The sequence below is a fragment of the Cryptomeria japonica genome, chromosome 3, assembly GCF_030272615.1.
Source record: "Cryptomeria japonica chromosome 3, Sugi_1.0, whole genome shotgun sequence".
In the NCBI taxonomy this organism is placed as follows: Eukaryota; Viridiplantae; Streptophyta; class Pinopsida; order Cupressales; family Cupressaceae; genus Cryptomeria; species Cryptomeria japonica.
Window position 1 is genome coordinate 245,231,650 of NC_081407.1, and position 26,333 is coordinate 245,257,982.

The window sequence follows — 26,333 nt, forward strand, 5'->3', positions numbered from 1 at the left end:
TGTTCGACGCCTTGCCTCTGCCGTGTTCGACGCCCTGCCTCTGCCGTGTTCGATGCCCTGCAATCTCCTTGCTCAGGTAGGCTTCGCTGAAATTTTTAGGTTGGATTTTAAAACCAATATTTTTAGGTTATTCAAACAAAATATTTTGTGTATTGTTTATTGTTTATAATATTATATTATATTGTTTAATACTTTAATGTTTAGTTTTTATTAAGACATGATATATAGTTTAATATTATTGTATTAAATTATTAATTGTTTTGACATATGTTGTTTATTATTTATATCATTTGATTTTTAATTTTTATTTATTTTATAAAGTTAAAATATATTATTATAGTGTTGTTTGAAAAATGTAGTGTATTATTATTTTATTTTGTTTATAGAATATATTAATAAATATTTTATTAAAATTTAGTATTTCTATTTTGAAAGGTTGAAATAAATGTAGTGTTTATTTTATTTTTTAATTTTTCTTTCCAAAATGCGGATTTTCATTTAATGGCTCCTAAATCAACTTCTGAGGCATGGAAGCATGTGACCCGAAATGGAACTCACATCAAATGTAACCTATGTGAGGGAACTATAATTGGAACTTTAACAAGGCTTAGGGACCACTTCCTTGCTAATACAGGGGGTCCAGGTGGAGGTGTTCAAGCATGTATAGGTGCGACTCCAGAACTTAAAGCTATTCTAGAGAAAGAGTTGGATGCTTCAATGGTAGGCAAAATGAAGAAGGCACAAAAGAAATAGAGAATTGAAGGAGATATATCTAGATTCACATCTATCATGTCTTCCTCTTCTATGCAATCCAAACCGGTGAGCGTATCAAAACAGAGTGGAACATTGAACAACTTTTGGAAACCAGTAGAGAAACAGCAGATGGATGATGCAGTTGCTGATTTGTTTTACACAAGTGCTATTCCATTCAATGTTGCAAGAAATCCACACTTTCGTAATGCAGTTCACAAAATTGCAAAGTTTGGCAAAGGGTACACACCACCAGGTTCAGAGGCTATCAAGACAACTCTTTTGCAGAGGTCAAAAGATAGAGTAACTGAAAAATTAGCTGATGTCAAAGCCACTTGGAAGGAAACAGGTTGCACTATATTGAGTGATGGATGGTCAGATATGTGTCAAAGGCCATTGATTAATGTTTTGGTGTCTTGTCCTAAAGGTGTTGTGTTTTTGAAAGTCATTGACACCATGAACCACAAGAAAACTTTAGAGTATATTTTTCAAATATTAGAGGAAGCCATTCTTGAAGTATGGGTGGAAAATGTCGTTCAAGTGGTAACTGATAGTGCAGCAAATTGTGTGGGAGTCGGGAGGCTGATTATAGAGAAGTACCCACAGATATATTGGAGCCCATGTGCAGCCCATTGTCTCGATTTGTTGCTTCATGACTTGGCTAAATTCCCATGGGTAAATGAATCTATTCATAGAGGGAGGGCAATTGCAAATTTCATACGGAATCATCGTCTCACATTGAGTATTTATAGGCAACATGCATCAAAGGAATTGTTGAGGCCTTGTGAAACAAGATTTGCTTCATATTATTGCTTCATATTATTGTTTCATATTATATCACTTTGAAAAGAGTGGTTGAAGAAAAAGTAGCTTTGAGATCTGTTATTTGTTCCAATCAGTGGGAAAGTTCAGTGCTTTCTAAAGGCCCTAAGGGAAAGAACATAGAGCAAATCATCCTAAACAGCAATTTCTGGGAAAGTGCAGCAAAATTTTTGCTTGTATGTGAGCTAATTGTTGATGTGCTTCGTATGGTTGATGGTGACACTCCTTGCCTTGGCATGCTTTATGAAAGCATGGACCGGTGTAAGGAATCTATTCAAAAAGCACTAAATATTGAAGAAGCCGAATATATGCAGATATGGGAGACAGTTGATTGCAGATGGAAAATGATGCACACACCTTTACATGCAGCAGCTTGCTTTTTGGAGCCTAAGTTGTTTGCTATTGATAGAAGGGGTGATAATGAAATCATGGCAGGGCTTTACCAACCCATTAGCAAGTATGTACCAAATCCAGAAATTGCAGCACTAATCAAAGATCAAAGTTGGCAATATAAGAGAGGAGAAGGGATGTTTGGAGGGGCAGAAGCCAAATATGACTCGCCATGTATGCCTAGAAATAGATGGTGGATCGCTTATGGATCATCAGCTCCTGAACTGCAAGAGTTTGCTATTCGAATTTTGAGTCAAGAAGCAAGTTCATCAGCATGTGAGAGGAACTGGAGTTGCTTTGACCACATCCATTCCAAAAAGAGGAACAAATTGTTGACTAGAAAGTTGGGAGATCTTGTCTATGTTCGCAGCAATTTGAAATTGTTGATGAACAAATCAGCAAAGAACACTTCTTTTGAACAAACTCTTGAAGGCATAGCAATGCCAAATGCAAATGAGCCTGACTTTGCAAATGATGAACTGAGTAGTGATACAAATGACGATGATTTGGCATCCCAGCCAAGTGCTCTTGATGACTTAGAGTTCTTTTAAAGTTCTAAAGTCTTTAACTGTTATTGTACCTTTTTGACAAAAGAACATCTTTGCAATCATGAAAGCATATGTTTCCTATGGTTTATATTTTATAAATGTGGCATCTTTTTGTAATGATTTCAAATCTATTCATCAATGTTAAAATATTTAGGCAATTTTATAAATATATTACATATATTTATTAAAAAGTTAAAAAATTTACATATGGCGAATTTAATTTGAATTTAATTCAAATTTTATACATTTCGAATTTTTTCCTCATTGAACTTGATTCGAATTTCAAAGTTGTCGAACTTCGAATTCGAATTCGAACCTGGTGACTGAGGTGGTGCATAATGAAAAGTCGATACAATTCTCACCTTCATTCAAGATTCAAGAACTAGAAAGATTTTGTTTTTATATAGAATGAGATCATTTGCTACTACAAATCCATCTTCACTCACATTCCCATCAAGTAGATCAATAGAAAATGCATTTTAACATATTTTGCAATAACAATGACTTTCCAATTAGCAAAAATTGCAAAAGCATAGAGTAGGCTTTCTAGAAAGACCACCAATAACTACATTCTTTTTTCCTTTCATGTATTCCATCTCAAATCATAAGCTTAGAACTTATCCATTTTTGTTGCTTGTCATTCAAATCCTCCACAAAATAAATTTATTTTATGTAGAAAGGTTTTGGGATAAACTACATGTAATAATTTATTTCTTCGATATTTTGCTTCACACTATAATACATCATCAGGAAATGCAGAACTCAAGAAAAAATCAAATGATTAGAAAATTGTGGAAAGACAAGTATATATGGGGAACAAAGAAAGAGAGAAGGGAGAGCTGACCAAAATAACCAAAGGAAATAAAAAGGAGAAAAAATAAAAACAAACAAAATGAAAGAAAATTTAAAAATTAAATATACAATAAACAAAAAGTTTATATAGACTGAATAAATAAATAAAAAGAATTGGAGGTGAACATTAAAGAAAATATAAAACTGAAGGAAAGTGGAATAAGAATAAAAACTTTGGAATTATCCTTAGCTAAGGGCTGCAAATCTTCAAAACTTTGGGATCATATAGTTACCAAAATAAAAAACAAAACGGAATCTTGGAAGGGTAAATGGCTCTCCTCGGCTGGTAGGGCTACCATCATTAAATCAGTCCTCTTTGCTATGCCAATTTACCAACTCTCATGTATTGATCTCCCGGTAGTTAAAAAGGAGGAGCTAAATAAACACCTTAGAAATTTCTTCTGCCAAGGAACAGGGGATAAAAAGAAATTGGCATTATTGGCTTGGGATAAAGTATGTAGACCTAAGGAGGATGGTGGGGCTGGAATCAAGAATATTAGAGAACAGAGTAAGGCTTTAGGAGCAAAATTAATATGGAGAATGCACAAATTCCCCCACCTTAAATGGGCCAGAAACCTTTGCCATAAATACTTGAATAGCAACAACTCTATGAGCATCTTCAGAACTGCTAACCCCCCAAGAGGATCACGCATTTGGAACTTCATGTTAGATTGTAGAAGCATTATTACAGAAAAACTGACATGGAATCTGCGAAATGGAGACCATACCCTGTTTTGGTCAGACTCTTGGGGTGGATATCCAATAATCAACAAGATGGCCAACCTCAAGCATTCCCAAACCCTCTTGGAAGAAAGGTGGGGAAAATATGTCAGAAACTACATTGAAGAGGTGGAGGGTGGCATAGCTAAAAGTTGGAGGTGGAAATCCTTTGATAACATTGATATCCCGGTCAGTGAAAAGGAGGAGCTGATCAGAATCCTAGGGTCAAGAGTTATCACTTTTCAGCCTGGCCAGGATAAACTGGTGTGGGATGGCTCTAAAATGGGGATCTATAACACTAAGGAGGGGTATAAACTTCTTATGGGAAAACAGTTGAGACCAAAATGTGATATTCCATTGAAACTGTGTTGGGATAAAAATTGTCTTCCTAAGGCTGGATTGTTCTCTTGGCTAGCACTACAAAATAGGATCCTTATTGCTGACATGTTTAGAAAGAAGGGATATGAGGGTCCAAGTAGGTGCCCTATTTGTGAAAAGGATGAGGAAAATGTGGACCACTTATTAATATCCTGTGAATTCTCACATCAATGTTGGAACTGGCTACATAATAAACTTGGATGGAGTTCGGGAATTCCAAGTTCTATTATGAGCATGTTCCAAGCTTGGTCTGTAAGAAACTTGAATTGCTTGTATGGAGGTCTTTGGTTCATTGCTCCATCTATTGTTATTTGGGAATTGTGGAAAGAAAAGAATAGGCAAATCTTTAAAGAAAAAAGGTTGGGATGGGAACAACTAACTAATAAGATGGAAGCTGTCATTATTGAAATTATGAACAACAGGGTCATGAAGCGGCAGCATGGGGAGACAAATATGTCCTTCTGGGATGATAAGATGAGGGGTAGTTGGACTGGGCTGAAAATCCCTCCTCATATTGGGCCAGGGGCTAAGAAAGGTAAATGCAGTCGAGATACTTGTGTTTGGCAACCACCCATGGGTGGATGGTTCAAGCTTAACTTTGATGGGGCTTCTAGAGGTAACCCAAGACAGGCGGGCATTGGTTGTTGTCTTCACAACTCTGAAGAGATCGAGGTGACTCAAAGGGCAAAACCAGTAGGCACTAAAACCAACAACAAGGCAAAACTTATGGCTCTTGTGGAAAGACTAGAAATGTGTAAAGAGTCAGGGGTGGAGAAATTAGCTGTTGAAGGGGACTCGGCCATTGTGATCAATGCTCTGAGAAAAGGATCCATACCAAATTGGAGGTTGGATACGTTACTTAGTAGAGCTTTATACTTGGGTCAGTCCTTCAAGAAGATTATATTCAATCACATCTTCATGGAGGGCAACTCTAGAGTCGATGAATTAGCAAACATGGGAGCAAATGGTGTCTCCATAGTATAGCAGGGGTCTCATGGATAGTAGCCTCATAGTACAAATATGGAATTCACTCTCCCATGTTCCTTTGATCTACAGGGGGATAACAGCTAGGTAGACCTCTTGACCAAACCTATGATTTGTAGGGTGGTCAGAGATTTAAACTCTCCCCTCCCTTCATCACTGCAGTCTTAAGTTCCAGTTTTTGAGCTTTATAGATATAGATGCACTTATAGATATTTTCATATTTGTAGGTAAATATTACATATTCATGCATATATATATATATATATATGAATAGGTATATGTATATTTTATATATATACAATATTCATAAACTCCTTATATATATAGATAGATAGATAGATAGATAGATAGATATACATAAATATATATTCTTTCACTTTTATATATATACATATACATATATAAACATTTACTTATTATTTATATGTATATATATATATATTGTCATTTTATATACATATATATATGTCATTTTATATATATGTATATGTATATATATATATATTGTCATTTTATATACATATATATTGTCATTATATATATATATATATAATGACAATATATATGTCTATAAAATGACAATATATATATATATACATACATATATATATAATCTTATAGATTAATCTATTGTTTTATATGTATATATACTTTATACATATATTTATTATGTATATTTTATTCTTACATATATATATATTCTCATTTTATATATATAGTTTTATATACATATAATCTTATTTGGAGCATGTTTTTTCACCGGCCACTTGTGAAGAATGATGTTTGCATGAGTAGTCATTATAAGAAAAACATGCTTAGCACAAGATCATCATTAATGATAATGATAATAGTCACATTATCCCCACCTTGCTAGGTGAGTTGTAGAATGCTAGGTAATTTATGGGTTATTTATTAATGCTTGCGTCAGCTAGAGTAGCTTGTTGGCCCCACATCTTGCAATGTAATGCGGTTTAGCGCTCTTAACAACTTTTAATTGTTTAGAACTTTCCAAATTAGTATAATTCATTCCTTAAGGCGTGAGGGCTAGGTAGAGACATAGGGCAAAATGGAATCTAATTTGAGTTTGGTCTCAGCCAGTGACAACAGAATGATGGCTTTTAGAGGAGCAATTAAATCTGAGAGATGGGGAGTTATCTTGAAAGACATGGATGATTTCTTCCGTAGAGGGGTTCAAATTATCCTGGGGGATGATCAATAATGAATTTAGGTATAGGGTTAATTGTGATATTTCGGCCACATTTGTTGCTATCCTTCTTACGATGGGGGTAGGTAAAGGGGAGGTGGTATTGTTAAGCAAGGCAGTCTTCAAAGATGAATTTCTGGGGAATCTGGAGCGGGCAATAAATAGTGTGGATGATAAGTTGAGAATTCCCTTCCCAGAGGATTATGGCATCAATGCTGGGTCAAGAAGGCTCCAGAATGAGGGAAGGATTATTATCAAACAACCCTTGCTTGTCATTAGGGATAGAGGAGCTTTCAATCTGCTTCGGGAAAGCATCGAAAGAAACCTGGACTTTCTCTTCAAATGGCTACATCTGAAGGAAGCACCAAATAACAACTGGTGGGTAGAATACCCGGTGAAGGAGGGCTATAGTGCCCCGGAGGATTTACCTGAAATTTCGATAGAGAGGATTCAAGTCCTACCGCCTGTTATTCTCAAAGCGGCAAAAATTAAAAGTAATCCTAAAGATGGAGGAAGGGCCTCTGGCAGCTCTCGACCGCAGAATTATGGAGAGGCAAGTCCGTTCGTGGTCGAGACACAAGCTACGGACTGTGATTATGTGGATCGTAGCCTATTGCAGGATTAACCCAAGCACATTTGTCGTATAGTAGGCATTTTGTTTGTTTAAGTAAGCTTGTATTTTTTAAGGCTTATGTCTTTAAGAAAACTTGGACATTTTAATTTAGCCGATATAGTAGGTTACTGCTTCGGAACTTAAAGGTTTTTCAAAGGATGGACATTTAGTATATACTATATTCTAACAATCATACTTATGGCTCTAGTTAGTTATGGGAGCGTTTTGGGTTTTTTGTACTTAGATGATAGATGTTGTTTTTGAGCTTTCTGTGATATATGTTCAATATAATGCTCTTGGCATGATGAAATCTTTGGATTTCTCTATAGTTATTTAAAAACTAAGCTGGATAGTTATATTAATATCTTGATATACATGCTTCTCCTTTGTTACTAAGGTGCGATAGAAATCCAATTCGCTTAGCTTTGATTTGAAATATATTTGCCTACTTGTTTTAACTTGATGGAATCTATTGTCTTTTGTCTATTGCTTTACTAATTACAAATTGGGAGGATATCAAATTATGTTGGTACTGTTGGTAACCTAATACTGAATTATGTCGAAAATAAAGATTTAAGTTTGATATTTGCAGTATCTATGCTATATGTCTGAATTATGGTATTGGAATTATATATATGTGGGCTAACCTTTAAAAGGGAATTGGAGAAGGTTTAGATTGCTTGTCATTGTGTTCTGCAGGCGACAAACATGCCAGTTAACGCAAGCATAGAAGCAATCAAATTGGCAAAACTGGGCAAAATCTAGAAATCTTAATGGAGTTGATGGAGACCACAATTGTACAAGGGTTCCCGGTCGATGGAGAAAGGGAACAGGATTGGAAGCCTAGCGGATCTAGATTTAGTTGTGGATAGAGCAACATCAATCTCTGTGGATAAACGTTAATGTAGATAGTGCTTTGAGCACACTTGTATGTACTAAATTGCTTCAAATAAGCCAATAATTGGGCTTGGAATGAGGAGTCTGAAATCTCCTCAAACTTGTATCAAATGTACTTATATGGGGCAAGACCGGAGGTTTTCTCCGCCTGACTCTTTCCTATCGGTGCCCCTAGTGAGCCGGGTTGTACTAGGTTTTAAATATCAATAAAATTCTTTGGCTACGGCCTTTTCACAATCAAAAAAAAAAAGAATAAAAGAGCGAAAAAATTGATCAAGGAAGAACAAAGAATTCAAAAACAAAAGAAACGGCGCTAAAAGGAATACACAAATTGAAAGACCATACAACATAAATTAAGACAATAGTTTTCTATTTAAAAAAACTATGGACTACAGAAATTTAATGGTTCTTAAATCAAATATTGTCCTAAACTTGGTCAAAGCATGCACGATAGCCAACACCTCTTTGTCATAGGTCATTTTTCTAATTCCTTCAATTTCCTACTTTCAAATGCTATGGGACGTCCTTTCTATACCAAGATAGCTCCAATCCCATTGCTTAAAACATCACATGCTACAACATATGGTTGTAGTCATCTATCCTCTTGGTCATAGGTGGTCGAGATGTGATCTTTTAAGGATGTAAGATCCCCTTTCCTGAAAGTTTCCTTTATGTTGCAGAAAGGAGAGGAGCCTTAGATTGAAATAAAAAATTTCTCTTAAGCATAGATAGCTTAAGTGTTAAAGCTCTTCTGTTTGCTACTTGTAGGAAAGTGGGTGCCAAGGCCTTAACAAGACCTTTGAGGGGTTCAAGCAAGCCTTGACCAAATAGAAAAGTGGTTCTCCTTTCAGAAATGACATGTTTTTCATTGCAGCCCCTTAAAATTCAGTAACATAACATTCCATTGAGTGTTGTTTGATACCTACAACTTCTCTGAATTACTCATCCTCATCCTTTGACTCAAAACAGTCCAAAATCCTATGGTCAAAACCATCAAATGTTCTCATAAGGCTATGATTTTGGGTGAGCAAACCATGGTGCCACCAATCATAACCAACACCTTCTAAGTGCAATATAGCAAATGAATGTCATTGTCTAGCTCCATTAGACTAAGAGTAAAATAAGTTTGCAATTTCTACAACCAAGCCCTAGCAAAATCTTGTTGCACCATCAAAGGTGGAAGCATTCAACTTACCTACATTTTGTTGCAGCATTATCTTTCCATTGCTTTTACTGTCGTCTAGAGTTCTTCTTAGAAGATCACTTATCAATTATGGCTATGTAACTATCAAAACATACTGCATTTTTTAAGGCTTGAAATTGACCTTGGTCTGACAAACCCCTCTATAGGAGAATCTTCAGGCACGTGTTCTTCCTTTGCCTCTTTCAACAAAAAACATAGGTTTTGATGGTTTTGACATGGAGTTAGCCATGAATATATTAGTTGCTGATGTAGTCCCTTCTCCTAGAGATGCTTTAGTAGGCACTAGATTTTTTAAGTCTTTTATAGCATGCAACATTTGTAACATGTCCTCCTCATGGGAGGGGTTGTCTCTTCTTCTTTCCCCTTTTGCCATATCTTCTTTATTTGCATTTCGCACTTACAACTTCTTCTACTCTCTTTCACTAGGAAGCATCAATGATTTAGTCTTCCCAAGAAGCTAATAGACCAATGCTTTGATATCACTGTAATGACCCTCACTAAAATATTTATATAAATTGCTTAGATCTAGAATAATGCGATAACAATCAACCAGAAAATTCATACAAAATACTTAGATAGAACCAAATATTTCATTAAAATAGTTAATTCAATGATTACAAGATACACAACTTTTGTTGTTTGCTTATAACAAATATCACAAATATCAAAACATATTTAGAAAAACATTTTGAATACTAAAATTCCAAAAAAAAAATGAAATCCACTAAGCTTGACGCGTAAATGCAGCCTCCATGTGAAGATATGAAGATATCCTCTAGAATCCAAAGGGATTTGATCCTTCAAACTTCAAGAAATGAGTGGGGTCCTGTCCACCTATCTCTAGATCTAAGGCTATTTGATCCCCAGCAAGTGAACACGAGTGCTTGACTCTACAATTTTAGGTTTGTTGAGAGGATGTTGAAAGGTAATCCAAATTGATTAAATTGCTCGCCTTATACATAGGTTGGAGGCCTGGAGTGGGCCCACTCATGGTAAGAGTCATTTGAAAGTTTCCTGCCATTTTACATTCGAATTGGGCCCATGAATGGCACCCTAATCAGCCCTAATGATTGGGGAATTCCTCGGTTTGAACAGCAAGCATTTGCAAAAGAGAAAGCTAGAAGAATGAATGGTTGAAGGGAGTGGGGATCAAGGGTTGACAATCCCAAACATACAAGGAAGAAAAAGTTTGTGTCCATAAACAACATGGGAGTGAGAAACTAGGAATCAAGATTTTCAATACTAACAAGGAACTAGGGAACAAAAGAAGGGTAAGATAGTATGAAAAAGTCAAATATTCTAGCCAAGGTAGGGAAGTGACTCAAACATACTCATACTTCGGACAAGGGGCATCAAAGGGTGATGATGCCACTCAATTCCCCAATGCAATACTAGTGGAGGAAGTTCTAGTGTCAGGTCATACAGTAAATTCAAGTGTAGGTCCTTGGGGTGTTTCCTGACACTGGTGGTATTAGTGTCACGACTAGGTGCAGCAATAGTTGTAAGCTGCATTGTTTGATCTTGGCTCTTTTTTTGGGTGGTGGATGTTTGTATAATCTTGATCGGTTATGGTTTTTTTAGGGACTTTTTGTTATAAGTATACTATAATGTTCTTTATTTGAATGGTGGGGCCCCAATAGATAGCCTCAACTTTTTAATCTCAAAAAAAAAAAAAAAAAATGCTTGTGTACAAAGTATAGCCTAATATTATATTATATCTAATAAAAACTGCAAACCATGAAAATGTGTTTGGCTGGATCACTGGAGTGTATTGAGAGTATCTTGAGTTAGTAATGTAACATTACAACATAAACCTCTTGTCTTTTTCCATCCACTGTCCTTCAATTACAAATAAAGTGGATAGATGGGCAAACATTCACCTAACTGTAAATCATATATTGCTACTCTAATTATTTGCAATCATATAGACCAAGAAACTGAGTTACATATCTCAGGATACACCACCTAAATATTTTAAGTTCATCATTTATATTAACCTGGTTTGTACCAGTTTATCACTACAAGAGACACATATATATGTATGTTCCAATTCTGATCAACTTTTCAATAAATAGAGATGTAGGAAGTTTCTATAAATGATGCAAAATGGTTCTCTTCTACAAATACACTGCAGCCCAATATGATGTAGGAATTTTATACAAATGATGCAAAATGGTTCTCTTCTACAAATACATAGCAGTCCAATACGAATACTTACCAGCTCCTCCCAAGATTCTTTGACTTCTTCTTTTGCATATGCAAATCCATATCCAGGTAAATCAACCAAGCACAGCTTGGATCCAAGATTAAAAAAATTGATAGTCTGTAATAACCAGTACCTTAAATGAACAAATGATATCAACTAAAAGCAAACTCAGTATTCAGTAGTGCATTAACCATAGTAAAAGGCTCCATGTACCTGAGTCAGACCAGGTTTATCTGATGTTCTCACAACACCCCATTGCCTGGTTAGAGCATTCAGCAAGGAGGATTTACCCACATTTGACCTTCCTAAACAAACCAAAAGAAAGAACTTATTCTCTTTGTGTTTCTATCATAAATTAACTTGTTAAAATTTCTCGGTGGCATTCAAAGCCACAATAAAATTGTTAAAAATATTAATATCTTTAAGAAAATAAACAATGAAGCAATAAGACAAAATTCAAATTAATCTTAATACAAAGGCAAGGTCTCAAAAGTACAGTTCAGGATATATTTGTCACATTAGAGTAAAACAAATCATATTCTTTTGTACCTGCTCTACCACCCAGCTATACAATAATTGAAGCCAGAATAAAATAGACGTAATTAAACCAATGCTTGTTTCAATAACTATAACATAATTAGGCACAACCCATGTGATTATAAAGGATTACATAAATCATCATCCTTTAGTGTCAAAAGCGTCACTTTTATGAAAAATACAATCAACAAAGGTCAACCCAACAGATCAAATACAAAAAAGAAAATTGACATTCTCTGCATCTAAAAATAACAGCTCCAACCACTCTAAAAATGTGTTAAGAGCAATCAATCCTTGCAAAAGTAGAAGATTTTCAAAACTAGATTTGCATGTTGAAATTTATGGCGTTGAATTTCTTTCATCACATTAAAATAATTAGTGTTGTCAACTTATCATCAAAAGGCTAAGTGTCAGAATTGTCAAGCAAAGGTAGCTAATGTCATAATGACAAAAACAATCAAGCCAGAATCTATGAATTTTCATGATGTACAATTTCACCAGATGATCAGCAAATCTATCTGAAAAGTGTTTCACGTAGTTATGAAATTCTAAAAATAGATTTTGCATTTTGCTAAGTAGAAATTATATTAGCTCAGAACTAATGCGTAAGAGACATAGAAAAAGATGCATAGGCGATTTGCATTCCTCAATGACATATACCAAATAAGTTATAGCATACATACCCATCTAACATCATAATTTCGAAATGGTAATTAATTAATTTACAAGGAGAGGAAACTCCTTAAATAGAGATTGTTACAACATCTTTCCATAACAGAAACAATCGATAACTGAAACAAACAAAGGAAACAGCTAAATATAACAATATTACTTTCACACCCTCCCTTGATGGTCATTCTACTTGCTACACCAAGTTGCCCCCTAAATTTTACAAACTTGTCCGGGCTCAGAGAATTGGTTAGAATGTCTGCACTTGCAGTCAGATCCTTAGTTGGGACATACTGCAACATCACAAATCCATCTTCAACAAGTGATCCAAAATTAGTGAAAAAATAAATACTATATTACACTTAATTGAATTCCAACAATTTAAATATTGTTTTTCAATTTTTATAACTACTTTATTGAATTAATAAAATTCAATAAGAAATTTAAATGACCAAATTTGAGAAAAGAACAGCAATAAAATATAGACAATTACATAGCAGATGTTAACAGAGTTCACCCCTTCTTGGGCTATGTCTCTAAGTCCACTTCAAATGAGGAACCAATCCATAAAAAATGATGATAATTAGTAATTACATCAAAATGACTTCAATCTGCAAAAAGTATCTATGATGTTCTTCTAGGAAGGCAATAGTGATCTCATGATCTATAAAAATATCTTCCCGCAACAATGAACATAGTTTTCTTGTCCCTTTTCCCAATATTGGGTCATGTCCTCTTTGAATACAATTCCCTGCCTTTTATAATGTTTCCAAGGTATGTGGCGTGTTTGTGAAGAGGATAACATTTTGCCCCAAAGGATCAGGGTTCAAAACCCCTGCAATCTATTCAGATAGCATTAGTTTAGATACAATGCAATCATTTTGAAACATCATTAAGGCATGTGGCACATTGGTTAAGGTGTTGATATTTTGCATGGGAGATCAGAGTTCAAATCCCACTCACTCCGCTGGGTAAGATTGCCTTTATATAAGACGTTATCCACAAAGCATTTACATTGAAGCACGTGGTGTTTTGTTCAAAGCACTTGAATTGTACAGCGCAGGTCATGGGATCAAATCCCATGAATTCCTCTTTGTTTAAAAATAGATGAATTTCTATCTTAGGTAAATAAAATTTATTTCTATCTAGATTAATAAGATAAATAGTTCATTTTGTAGAGATTCTGTGTTCGAATTCTACTAAATCCGCTGCAAACTAACTTGCTGATTCGTCTATTTGGTAGCTCTTGATTGGTCCATGTGGTGACTTCTGATTAGTCCATGTGGTAGCTTCTAATTGGTCCATGTACTACCACGTGTCAACATTACATCGTGTCGTTTGTCAACCTCAACTATGCCATGTGTAATTTTTGCCCATGCCACATGTCATCCTCATCATGCCACGTGTCAACCTGTGAATGAGCCACATATCAATGTACCCTTGTCTTGCCTTAAACTTCCTAAGGCCATAACTCTTGCATACGACATCCGTACGAGTCTGTTCAAAATGCGTCAAAAAGCTCTTGACAAGCCCTACAACATAATTGACTTTTATAAACTTTTGAAACCATTATTTTTGACACCATCAATTTGGATCAGTTGTGGGGAATCTTCCTGGATCAATCCTCCGCACTAAGAAGCTTTTGGACAACGAAACGTTTTACTTTATTCAGCAATCGAGGGTACAACTCCCTCACTCTTTCAGTTTCCATCCATTGTGTTTTACTTGGATGCATTCCTTTGAGACCCACACGAAGATATTCCACATCACCTCTTTGCGAGGTCCTAATTCTTCTGTCAAGAATAACATCTTCCTGCAACTCATCAAGATGCTCAAGAGCAAAATCATTGACTTAAGGAACTGAAACATTCTCTCATAGATCCATAATCATAGTAGGTTCATAGAGTTTCAAGTTTTCAACATTTACAACTAAATACATTTGCATATATGGATGTAAATTTAACTGGAAGGTATTCTCACCAATCTTGGCTTGGCTCTTCTTCAATTGTTCCTACACAACTTCATGAACCAATTGGATCTTCTGGATGAACTTTATGGCTTTGTCTGCATCACTATGTCCATTTGCCACTGAATCTGGCCCAAAAATGAAATCTGAAGAAGACTTAGGCAAATAACCAAAACGTGTCTCAAAGGGAGACCTCTGTGTAGAAGAATGTATAGAACAGTTGTAGGCATGATGTACATAATGCAATCGTTCATCCCAAAGCTTAGGATGCTTGCTACAATATCCTCAGAGTAGATATGTATGTCCATCAGCCTGTGGATGAAAAGAAGTGCTTTTTTGAAGCTTGGTGTTTATTAATCTCCACAAAGTTGACCAAAACTCCCCAAGGAAGCAAAAGACTTGATCAGATACAATGGATGTGAGCAAACCAAAATGAACCCAAACATTCTGAAAGAATATATGTGTAGTCTTCTCTCCTATGATCTACTTCGTACAAGGCATCAAGACACATTTTCCTAAATCTATCCACTACCACATACAAGTAATCATGTCCCTTTCTACACATAGGTAGACCTCCTACAAAATCCATAGATACACTTTCCCATGGATGAGAAGGTATTGGAAGGGGCATGTACAAACCTAATTTTCTATTACTGGGTTTGCTTGTAGCACACATGACAGATCCCTTTACATATTTGGACACAATTCCATTTCATCTAAGGCCAATAACAATAACATTGCAATTGAGCTATTGTTTTGCCTACACCAAAATGACCAGAAATGAGAGAAGTATGTGCTTCTCTAATTACATATGCTCTTTCATCCCTTGGAATACACAACTTACCAAGATAATATAGCAGCTTGTCATGAACATGATAGTCTAATTCTTCTACACGAGTACCATGGATTAGTTTTCCATATAAATTCTTGAAATCTTCATCTCTAGCATATTGTTCGATATAACTTTCATGAGCTAAAGAACTATGCTATAGAATAATTGATGCATTAATAGAAGGTCTTGATAACATATCAGCAACTTTGTTTTGTATACCTTTCTTACACCTAACGACCAAATGGAATTGTTGCGAGAATCCCATCCACCAAAAATGTCGTGATTGCTATAGCTTGAATTGTGATTGAAGATATTGCAAAGGCTGATGATCAATATGAATGATTGTCTCTTTGCCCATCAGATTGTGTTTCCACTTCTTCACACTCTAAACCAAAGCATACAATTCTTTGTCATAAGTAGGACAATTTCTTAATGCATCACTAAAGGTCTCAGAATGATAACAAATTGGTTTTCTTCTTTGTATTAACATTGACCCCATGGCGTAATCACTTGCATCAGTTTCAATCTCCAATGGTTGTTGGAAATCTAGCAATGCCAGAACTAGGGTTGTACTGATTTTCTCTTTCAAAGATTCAAAGGCTTTTTGTTGTTTGCCTCCCCACTGAAAGACCTACTTAGTACTTGTCAAAGCATGTAAAGGAGATGCAATAAATGAAAAGTTAGCAATGAACTTCCTCCAATACTGAACTGCTCCTAGGAAGCTCCTAACTTCAGCAACATTATTAAGCTTAGGCCATTTTTTGATGGCTTCAACTTTAGAGGGATCAATTCTCAATTCACCACCCCCTACAATATAGCCTAAATAAACTAAAGATATTTTGCCAAATTCACATTTGGACATCTTTAAAGTGTGTAGAAAGTATTTTTAATAAACATTACTTTGGACTGTAGTCCCAGTGACACTTTATGATCCCTCATTTTGAGATAAATTTTTTAATAATCAAACATAAATTGACTTTTTATGAATATAACATAAAACTACTTTAGAACAACTTAAGTTAAATTGTTAAATTATTTCCCTAACATCACACCAATAGCCTACAAGAAATAAAATAATAGGCCAAGGGGCTCCTAACGACTTATGCTTGAAAAAGAGACATGACTAGGCTACCTTTGAAATCTTTGAAACTATATTTGATGTTAAGGCAAGCTTGAATTATGAACTAGTTCTGCTGACCTCAAAAGTAAGTCTGCCATCATTTAAGTCATCCCAGCAAACTCCTCAAAGTAAATTGTGTAGTAGAGGACCCTAAAAATACAAATTCAAACAAATGAAGAAAATATCTTCTTTTTTTTAAATCAAAAATCTCAGATTTGACACCAAGATGATCCAAACTGCTCCCTATTGTGACCTTTTCACACATTGCCCCATTGCGAATAAAGGGCCCGAAGGGCGAAGAATGCAATTGATTTGGATCATTTTGGACAACTTTCTATTTTTGGAAAGTTTTTCTTTTTGCTTTTTCCTATTTTTTAGGAAGTTTTGTTTTTGCCACTTTGAGCACGATCCCTAGAATGGCTATTTTTAGAAAGTTTTTCCTATTTTTTAGGGAATCTTGGTTTTTTCTATTTTTGGAAAGGGGGTCTAGGGTTTGCACTTATAACTTGAAATTTTTGTAAAAATGATTGAAATTCTTGTTCAAAATTAAAATTCACTCGAAAGGGCATCAACTTCCTAAAATTGTGGAGATAAGAATGGATTCAATGGCATGATGAAGAGAAATTTTCAGATTTTAAAATCACCAAAGGCAAAATTTTCATGAAGAGATCATAATGAATAGTGGTTTCTGATTTTGGCATGAAGAAAAGAATCTTCTAAGTCCGCCTTGGCTGGGAAAAGCTTTGATTTGCATCGAGGAATAGTTTTCTCCAAGTCCGCTGTGAGTAAGGAAAGGTTTTGATGAACTCCGCCCAACTAAGGGGAATTCAATCTGCAAATAGGAATATATCTCTTCAAGTCCGCCTTGGAGAAGGAAGAAGTTTTGTTGAAGTCCGCCTTGGATGGAGGAAAGAAATTTATGAAGTTTGCCCAACCTTGAAGGAGCCAAGTCAGCATTGAGGAAAAGAAATGTCCAAGTCCGCCTTAGAAAGGAAAATTTCTGTGAAGTACGCCTTGGATGGGTGAAAGGAAGTGATGAAGGTAAAAGTTTTGATGAAGTCCGCCCTTCAACTAGGAAAATAAGTCTTGAAGTCCGACTTGACAAAGGAAGAAAACTCTCCAAGTCCGCCTTGGCAAAGATAAGGAGTCGTGGAGTTTAAGTTGCAAAGGGGAATATTTCCGCAAGTCCGCCATCATGATTTGGTCAAAGTCCGCCTTGCCTTGAGAAAAGATCTCCTAAAGTCCACCTTGCCTTACAAACCTGATCAACAGCTAAGGAAAAGAAATAAGGAAATCTGATTTAGCATTGAGAATGCTTTTTATGAAGTCCACCAGCAGTGAGGAAGATAAATGATGTCCGCCCAGCTATCAAGATAGAAAGCTTTGAGATTTGGAAGACAAAAGAAATTGATTTTAGAAAGTTTCAAAAATTTGGAAGAGAAAGAAGGAATGAGTTTGATTCATGAACTCAAAACAAAAATAGACACTTTCTCCAAGAATTGAGATTGAACACGAAACCAAAATCAGAACTTTCTCAAGTGATTAAACTCAACTCAAAATCAAAATAGAAACTTTCTCAAAGACTAAATCAGTGTTCCACGGGGACGCGTCCCCCCCCTTTTTGGGCACGTCCCCCCGTCAAGGACGTCTCGGGGACGGGGGGACAGGGACACGACGTCCCCCACCGTCCCGCCATTGCCACCCAATCGACGCTGGGACATGGAGACATCCCCGCGTCTCCACGTCTCCCAGGGAGACGTGGAGATGTGGAGACGTTTGGGCGAGGGACGGGAGACGCCTGGGCATCTCCCACTTTCCCACGCCTAAACAAACCAAAAAAACCATTTTTTAAAAAACATGTGCCTTTTGGGGGGGTTAAGGGGTAACCCTAATTGGACGTGGGCCCCACCCAACCCCCCAAAACAGCACAAAAGCATGTTTCTTTTAGATTTAACTCTCATTTTGGAAAACTGATTTTTTTTCCAGCAAGTTGAAGAGGAGGAAAAACTTGAAGAAGACTGATTGAAGGGGTGAGAAAAGCTGATTGCAAGCGTGATAGGAGCTAGAAGAAGCAAGAAGAAGAGGAAGAAGAAGATTCTTCTACATTTTGGAGAGATTTTTCAAGCACAAGGTAGGGTTTTTCAACTTTTTGTTGTTTTTTTTTTGTTTTATTTTCTGATTTTCATTGTTCTATGTCATTTTTGGATTTTTTTTCCCTATTCAACATCAAATCTCATTTTGAGATGAATAGGAAAAAAATTTAAAAATATATTGTTAAACTAGGCTGATTTTATTTTTATTTTTATTTTTATTTTGTGAAATGCAGTGTCAATTTCACAATGAGCTCCCAAGGCATGAGTGAAGATGACATGGAAATCCATTCTCATAGTGAGAATGATTCAGAATATGAACCTGAAAATGAGGGGGGTGACCATGGGGCTGATCCTGGAGACCAATCTAGTTCTATGGCAAGTGCACCAGCTAGTACAGGTTGCCCTTCAAAGTTGTTGGCACCATATGCTAGGGGTCATTTTGATCCTAAGTCTCCTCTAAAACAGTTTGCTTCACGAATATCAGTACAAGGCACATCACATTCAAGTGGGGGAACAAGGAAGTGGAAGTGCAATATTTGTGACACAGAATGGTTCGGTAGCATTAGTAGGGTGAATGCACACTTTCTGTTTTGGAGAGGAAAAGGCGTGAAACATTGTAAGTTTTTGGAGGAAGCCAAAAATATACAGTACAGAATTGAGTTTAACAGGCTTTGGGGGGTTCCAGATGACACAAATATTTCAATGCCTACTACTTTGTCTGCTAGGGCAGCACTTCAAGGCAACCAGAATGTGCCACATACTTCTCATGCTTCGCAGACAGGAGGAATGATGTTTGGATCTCCATCCACTTCCACTTCTACTACCGCCAGGGCTGGGAAACGTAAGTTGCAGACACCACAGAGCAAACCCATTGCTGATATGTTTAATGTGCAGTTGAGAGATGAGATAGATGAATCCATTGGCAAGTTCTTCTTTGCCAATGGCATTCCATTTCATGTTACACGGTCTCCTTATTATAGGGAGATGATAGCTATGGTGGCCAAGGGAGGACCATCTTATGTGCCACGAGGGGAGATGAAAATGAGGACCTCGATCTTGAATAAATGCTATTCCAAGATCAATATTTTGATGGAGAAGATGAAGGCATGTTGGGTGGCATCGGGGTGTAGCATAGTTATGGATGGGTGGACGGACATTAGCCATCGTCCACTCATCAACGTCATGGTCACATGTGCAGAGGGCCCATACTTCCTTAGAGCAGTTGATTGTACAGGGCATCGTAAAGATGCTGATTTCCAGTTTCAGGTCCTCAGGGAGGCTATTGAGGAGGTTGGGCCACAAAATGTGGTCCAAGTAGTGACAGATGCAGCCCATGTGTGTAGAGCAGCAGGGAGACTCATTGAGGCAGCCTATAGACACATTTGGTGAACCCCATGTTGTGTGCATGCCATGAACAATGCACTCAAGGACATGGGGAAGATAGACTAGATTAGAGGAGTGGTCACCGATGCAAGAGATGTGCAGATGTTTATCTGCAACCACCACACTTCACATGCACTCTTCAGGACCTTCGCGAAGGAGTTCTTGAAACCAGTTGAGACTAGATATGCATCCTATTTCATTCTCTTGGAGAGAATGATTGAGTTGCAAGAGGCATTGCAACTCATGGTTATGACTAATGAGTGGAATAGGTGGGCTGAGGCCAAGACAGAGCAGGGGAGAAGGGTGAAGGAGATAGTGAAGAGTGATGTGTTTTGGACTGATGCGAAATACATTATCTCTATCATTTCTCCAGTATTCCAGGTGATCAGATATGGGGATGGGGATGCACCTAACCTTGAAGAGGTGTATGAGTGCATTGACTCTATGCTTGACCAAATGAGGGTTGTTGTGCAAGTGAAGGACCCCTCTTTAGCATTCTACAATGAGCAAATCCAGCCTATCATTCAGTGTAGATGGGACAAGTTGAACACTCCTTTGCATATGGCTGCCTTTGCCTCGAATCCTAAGTGGTACAAGGCTAGACCGGGTAGAGTGACACCAATTCAGGATGATGAGGAAGACGGGTTTCTTTAGGTGCATAGAGAAGATGTTTGATTCCAGAGATGTCGGCACAATGCGCACTGAGCGGGGAAGATTTGCCACTCTTAGAGGTTATTCAGATGCGGCAAAGATGGATATAGACAGCATGGCACAGGAGGACCCACTTTTATGGTGGAATTGTCATGGCCCGAAATCTTTGACCACCACTCTAGCCATCCGTCTGCTATCCCAGGTTTCCAGCTCTTCAGCTGCTGAGAGGAACTGGTCTACATATAGCTTCATCCACTCTCTTAAGAGGAACAGACTTACCTCTAAGAGAGCAGAGAAGCTCGTGGCTGTACACAGTGCTTTGCATCTCATGGACCGCAAGACACTTGTGTACAAGGAGAGTCCAACAGCACGATGGGATGTAGAGCCAGAGGAGCCTTCACAGATTGATGAGGATGATCCTACCACTTCAGATGCAAGGCTAGTTGGTGTGAGCTTGAGGGACCTTGATCCTCAAGAGTCCAGTAGTTCCAGTGAGGAGGAGTTCGCAGATGATTAGAGGCCTCCATTAGCTACATTTTGAGTTTTCAGTTTTGTCATTTTGTATTTGACTCTAGTCTCTTTTGTAATGCTATTGCTACACGTATTTGTATTTGGCTACTCATTGTAATGATGAATCATGTAATCATCTTTATTATTATAGACTTTGCAATGGCATCAGATATTCATATTTTCGTTTTCCTTTTTCGATATTCATATGATAGAAATGAGAAATCTCCAATTTGACAATTTCATTTGTCAAATTTTATTTACTTTTAGCAATTAGTTACGTATTACTAATCTAAGTAATCTTGGTATTTCCTATAGTTTCATTTGAAAATTTGAAATCTAATTCTTATACTGTTATACTGTTATACATCTTTTCAAAACTAGTTTTTCAAGTACTATATGTATATGTATAAGTATATGAGCACCACCACCCCACCGCCGTCCCCCCGTCGTCCCCAAATTTAGACCCTTGGTCCCCTCGTCTCGAAGACGCGTCCCCCCGTCCCCAACGCCTGTGGAACACTGGACTAAATTGAACTTAAAATGAAGTTAGAAGTTATTTTTGGAGGACTGAGTTCGACTTAAAATAAAATTGGAAACTTTCTCAAGAGAATCAAATCAACATCATTCACTGTGTGTCCAAGTTCGATGTATGGGATCAAATTGGAAACAAATCAAGTTCGATCTACGATGGATGAACTGTGTTTCTAAATGCAGAATTCGAACTTCCTTTAAGAGTTTATACTTAATGAATTGTTCATTCATTTCATTCATTTCAAAGTTCGAACTTGGAGAGCAAAGCAATTAAGGAGAAGAATATTTCAGGTCTTTTAGAGCAGATTCAAGAATTTTCTAAGGCACTTGCAGGAAGAAGTGAAGATTTTCAAACTAAACTATTGAAGGTGACAAGGTTTTCCAAGGCAGATTCTTCAAGTTTTCAACCTGGTTTTTCAAGTTTTGGTGGAATTGTCAAGGAGAATGAATTTAATTATCACAACTTCTTCCATTTCTCCATCGTGTTCTGTCATTTAAGTCTGATTTTGGTGTCTATTTAGCAGAATTTGAGACTTGGTTATTTATTTTCAAGTCTGATTTTGATCAAATTCAGTCCCAAAAGTCTTCAAATCAGTCAAAATTTTGAAATTTTTCTTAAATTTTCTAGATTCCCAAGTGTTGGCAACCTATCAAAAACTTTAAGTGTTGGAGAATTTTGAAATCAAAGTTCACTTAGCCATCAAAACCTCAAAATTCATGTTCAAAATGAGGATTCTAACTTATTTTCTTTATTTTTTGCAGGTTGTGGATGACAACGGGGGCGGGCTCGTCAAGGAAAACACAAATGAAGTTTTTGCCAAGAGGAATTTCAAGGAATCAGGAAAGAAAAGTCCTCAAACATGGTGAAAATATAGAAAAAATTCCGGACTTCTTGGGGGATTTCATCTAAAATCCCAAACCTATTGAAGCAATCAGGGCAACTTCTTGAAGGATTTCATCTCGTGAAGAATTAAAGACAAGCTCTCAATCAGAATCAAATTGTGACAAGAAGAATATTCCAAACAAATTTTCATACTTAGACAATTTCTTGACACAAATTGGAGAATTCAAAGAGGAAATCCAAAGGGATAACATCAATACAGTTCAAACAGGAGGATATCCAACATGCTGAGGTGGCGCTTTGTCATCTTCCAACCAACCAGATTGTTCCAAGTTCAATGACCCTGACTTATCCACATAAGCTTCTAGAAGGCACACTCCACGATGCAACAACCTTCTATTTTATTATTGATTTATATTTAGCAAAAAGGACAAGTGTCCCCAGATGTAATTTTCTCATTGGTCGAGAAGTAGTTAGATGTAACAAACCCTATTTAGGGTTTTATTTTGTAATCTCGGTCATTGATTCGAAATCAATCTTGGCCATTGAATTGTAATTGAGGAGCCTATAAATTGAGCTCGCACCTCATTTGGAAAACATGGGAGCATGTTGCAAAACATGTTGAGATAAGTAAACTGTTGTTTGCGACTGCCAAAGTAATAAGTAATGCATTGTTCAAATTGATGGTGATTACTTCTCTTATTTTGGAGTTTGCATGGTTCTTATCCCTCATCATAGTTTAGATTTTATTTCATGTGTGTTAGACGAATGCAAGATTTGATAAGTATTGATTTATGGTGAATCTTCCGCTCATACTATTGATGAACAAATGATTTGTGTTCATTGTGTAAAGTTAGTCTAAGCTTACTTTGTGGATGCTTAACTTATGTCTAGATAAATATTGTTCGATTTGATGGTAGTTATTCATGACGTGAAAATCATAAGCATGTCCCTTGAAGATTGCACCCTCATTGTGTAGTTGTCCTGGCGTGGCAAAACAAAGCGTGGTTATTGGTTTCACCTAGTCAATACCGTCTCTTGAATTCTTAGGAATAGATTAGAGCTTCTAAACCCTTATCTCCTTTTAAGTTTTCTTGAAGTCCATGATCCAAGACTCAAACGATAGAGCTTCATTGTCTAGACCTTCATTGTGAATTGAACAAGCCAAGCGTAAGTCCCCCTTGTATTTCAGCATACATAACCTGTTGGTGTTTGAAATAAGCCACACCCGAACCAACAATGGACTGGTCCAAGAGGGGCCAATAGCTCAGTGGTAAAGCACTCCAGCAGCGTATGGAAGGTCCTAGGTTCGAGTCCTAGCTGGTCCATGTCTCAACATGGTATCAGAGCCAGGTCTTAGCTAGAAGCCCCAAGCACACGAGAGGTGTGACTTAAGGGGGGTGTTGGTGTTGGAAATAAGCCACACTCGGACCAACGATGGACTGGTCCAAGGGGGGCCAGTAGCTCAGTGGTAGAGCACTCCAGCAGTGTATGGAAGGTCCTAGGTTAGAGTCCTAGCTGGTCCATGTCTCAACATAACGAAGGAAGCTATCCCACATAAAGTCGCCCGTTCGCACATATAGACCTTGGAGTCACCTTGTGGTCTTTCTCGCAATCTTGGCATAAGTAGTGATTTTGTTCAGGAGAGGATAGAGTATCCTTGGATATTTTATTCTAATGTTTGGTGAATGATAAAACGTACAACAACACTTCCTAGATCACTATGAATTCTGTTACATGTGACATACACTTGGAATTAAACTTAGACATAGCTAAAACGGTTTTTGTCAATTTTCTATAATTTTGCATTGAACCTTTGTGACTCTTCCAAGATTGTTATCTTAGCCTCGCATATCCTTTCTCAGCAATTCAACCATTTACATCGTGCTGATTAGATTCTTCTCTTATAAAACTTATCAAAATTACCATCTTTTCAAAACATCTTTTGTATTAGGTAGATCTAAAAACATTACAAACTAGAACAAGAAACTGATAACCTTACGCAAACTAATTCAACTAACTTAAAAGCAGTCAAACTTAATGAATGTAAGTAGCACAAGACAAAACAGAGGAAACGAAAAGATGTTTCCACAGCTCAGACTAACGTTGTTGAATGCACATGCTTTTGATGTATAAATCCTAGACAATTTCAATACACAATTTGCACTATTCAGAATAAAGAATTTGATTTTGATGTTTGTTATTACTAGGCCTTTAAAAAAGGTCCTAAAATAATAAAAAGTCCTGATGGCATACATTAACCTCATTCTAAAATTAAGCATAAATCTGTGCCTGTTTTTAACAATGGCTCCAAAGTGCCTGTTTTTAACAAGCACAAATTTCTATTTTATTTTAATAAAGGTAGAGATGCTTACAGATGTGAAGTATTTAGAACAATCTAATCCAATGGTTGGAAAAGGCTGGTTATTTACACACAAATTGTAGCGAGAATGTGAAATAAACTACTTCTCTATCAGAGGTTTACCTGCAAAGGCTATTTCTGGCATATCAACTTGTGGGAAAGAAGAAGCAACCTTTGCAGCAGCAAAAAATTCTAGTTTATTTCTAAAGACCTGCAAGAAAAACAGAAAAAGAAAATACTTTAAAATACAAACAGAATATTATAGGTGATAAATGCTTTTAAAAATACATTGAAATGGCCTAAAAACCAAAATATTATATAAGAGACTTGCAATAAAGAAAGAAAGAAATCATATTGATGTTCACAGATGACCAAAGTAGGTGAATGGGATTCACCAGTACAGCCAATTACAATAGCAAGACAAAATCAAACATCTACTTCCCTAAAAGAAAAAAGTGGCTTCAGGCTAAAAGAAGAACATCAAAAAGATTATAATTATGGGGGCAAGGAAAGGAAGGTCAAGCTAAAGCGGAAATTCTCTAAACATGAGAGAGAAGTCAACTTCATGTATTAAAAATATTACGAAAAACAAAATAAAATCAGACCCAAAGCCAAAGAGGATAAAGCTGATGCAGAATTTAGCTTGCAGCAAAAGCTAGCATTAATTTGCATCAAAAGGTATGCAAAAAAGAAGGATCAGCACCTCATCAACTACAAGGAACAAGTCAATACAAGATCTAATGATGTCTATGATGTGGAACATCCATAATTTCCCTTGCTGTTTTTGGTTCTGACCATGGAGATGAGGATTAGCTATTTTTAGCTTTCCTTTTGTGGTTGCTGTTTCCAATTTGCTAAGCTACTTATGATTTTGTAACCGCTGTTTTGGTTTTGTGTAGTGGTCTGGCGGGTAGTTGCCGGCATGACTGGTGAGCTATTTTTAGGAGAATATTTTTTGTTTAAAGAGGGGTCTGGGAATAGGGGGAGGTGGTAATAAGATTAGAGGCGTGAAAACGGTAACTGAGACTGGGACAGTTCTGGAGATGTTTTTCTCTCACTTTTTATCTGTATTTTTTTGTCAATGGTTCAAGGAAATGATAAATATTATATCTACTTTGTTCAAGGATTCCAACATCTGATTTTGCTCTAGTCATTTCTGTTCTGGGTTATTTGAGTTGTGTTGCCCTAGAGAAGGGGAAGGCATTGAAGATTACAATGCAAAAAGAGAAGAGTTGGAAGACTACAATGGAAATGAATGCAGCCAATCACA

At 36.7% G+C, this 26,333-nt stretch overlaps 1 protein-coding gene across 3 annotated transcripts in view; it reads right to left on the reverse strand.

Annotated features, from left to right (window-relative positions):
- LOC131074369 (uncharacterized) overlaps positions 1 to 26,333 on the reverse strand; it is a 133,821-nt gene that overhangs the window by 91,155 nt on the left and 16,333 nt on the right. For all 3 annotated transcript variants that reach the window (XM_058010972.2, XM_058010973.2, XM_058010974.2), the window contains exons 5-7: positions 25,187 to 25,274; positions 11,782 to 11,873; positions 11,581 to 11,685 (exon numbers count right to left, since the gene is read on the reverse strand). In XM_058010972.2, the coding sequence (XP_057866955.2) occupies positions 11,581 to 11,685; positions 11,782 to 11,873; positions 25,187 to 25,274 (285 nt within the window). The remainder of the gene's footprint in view (positions 1 to 11,580; positions 11,686 to 11,781; positions 11,874 to 25,186; positions 25,275 to 26,333) is intronic.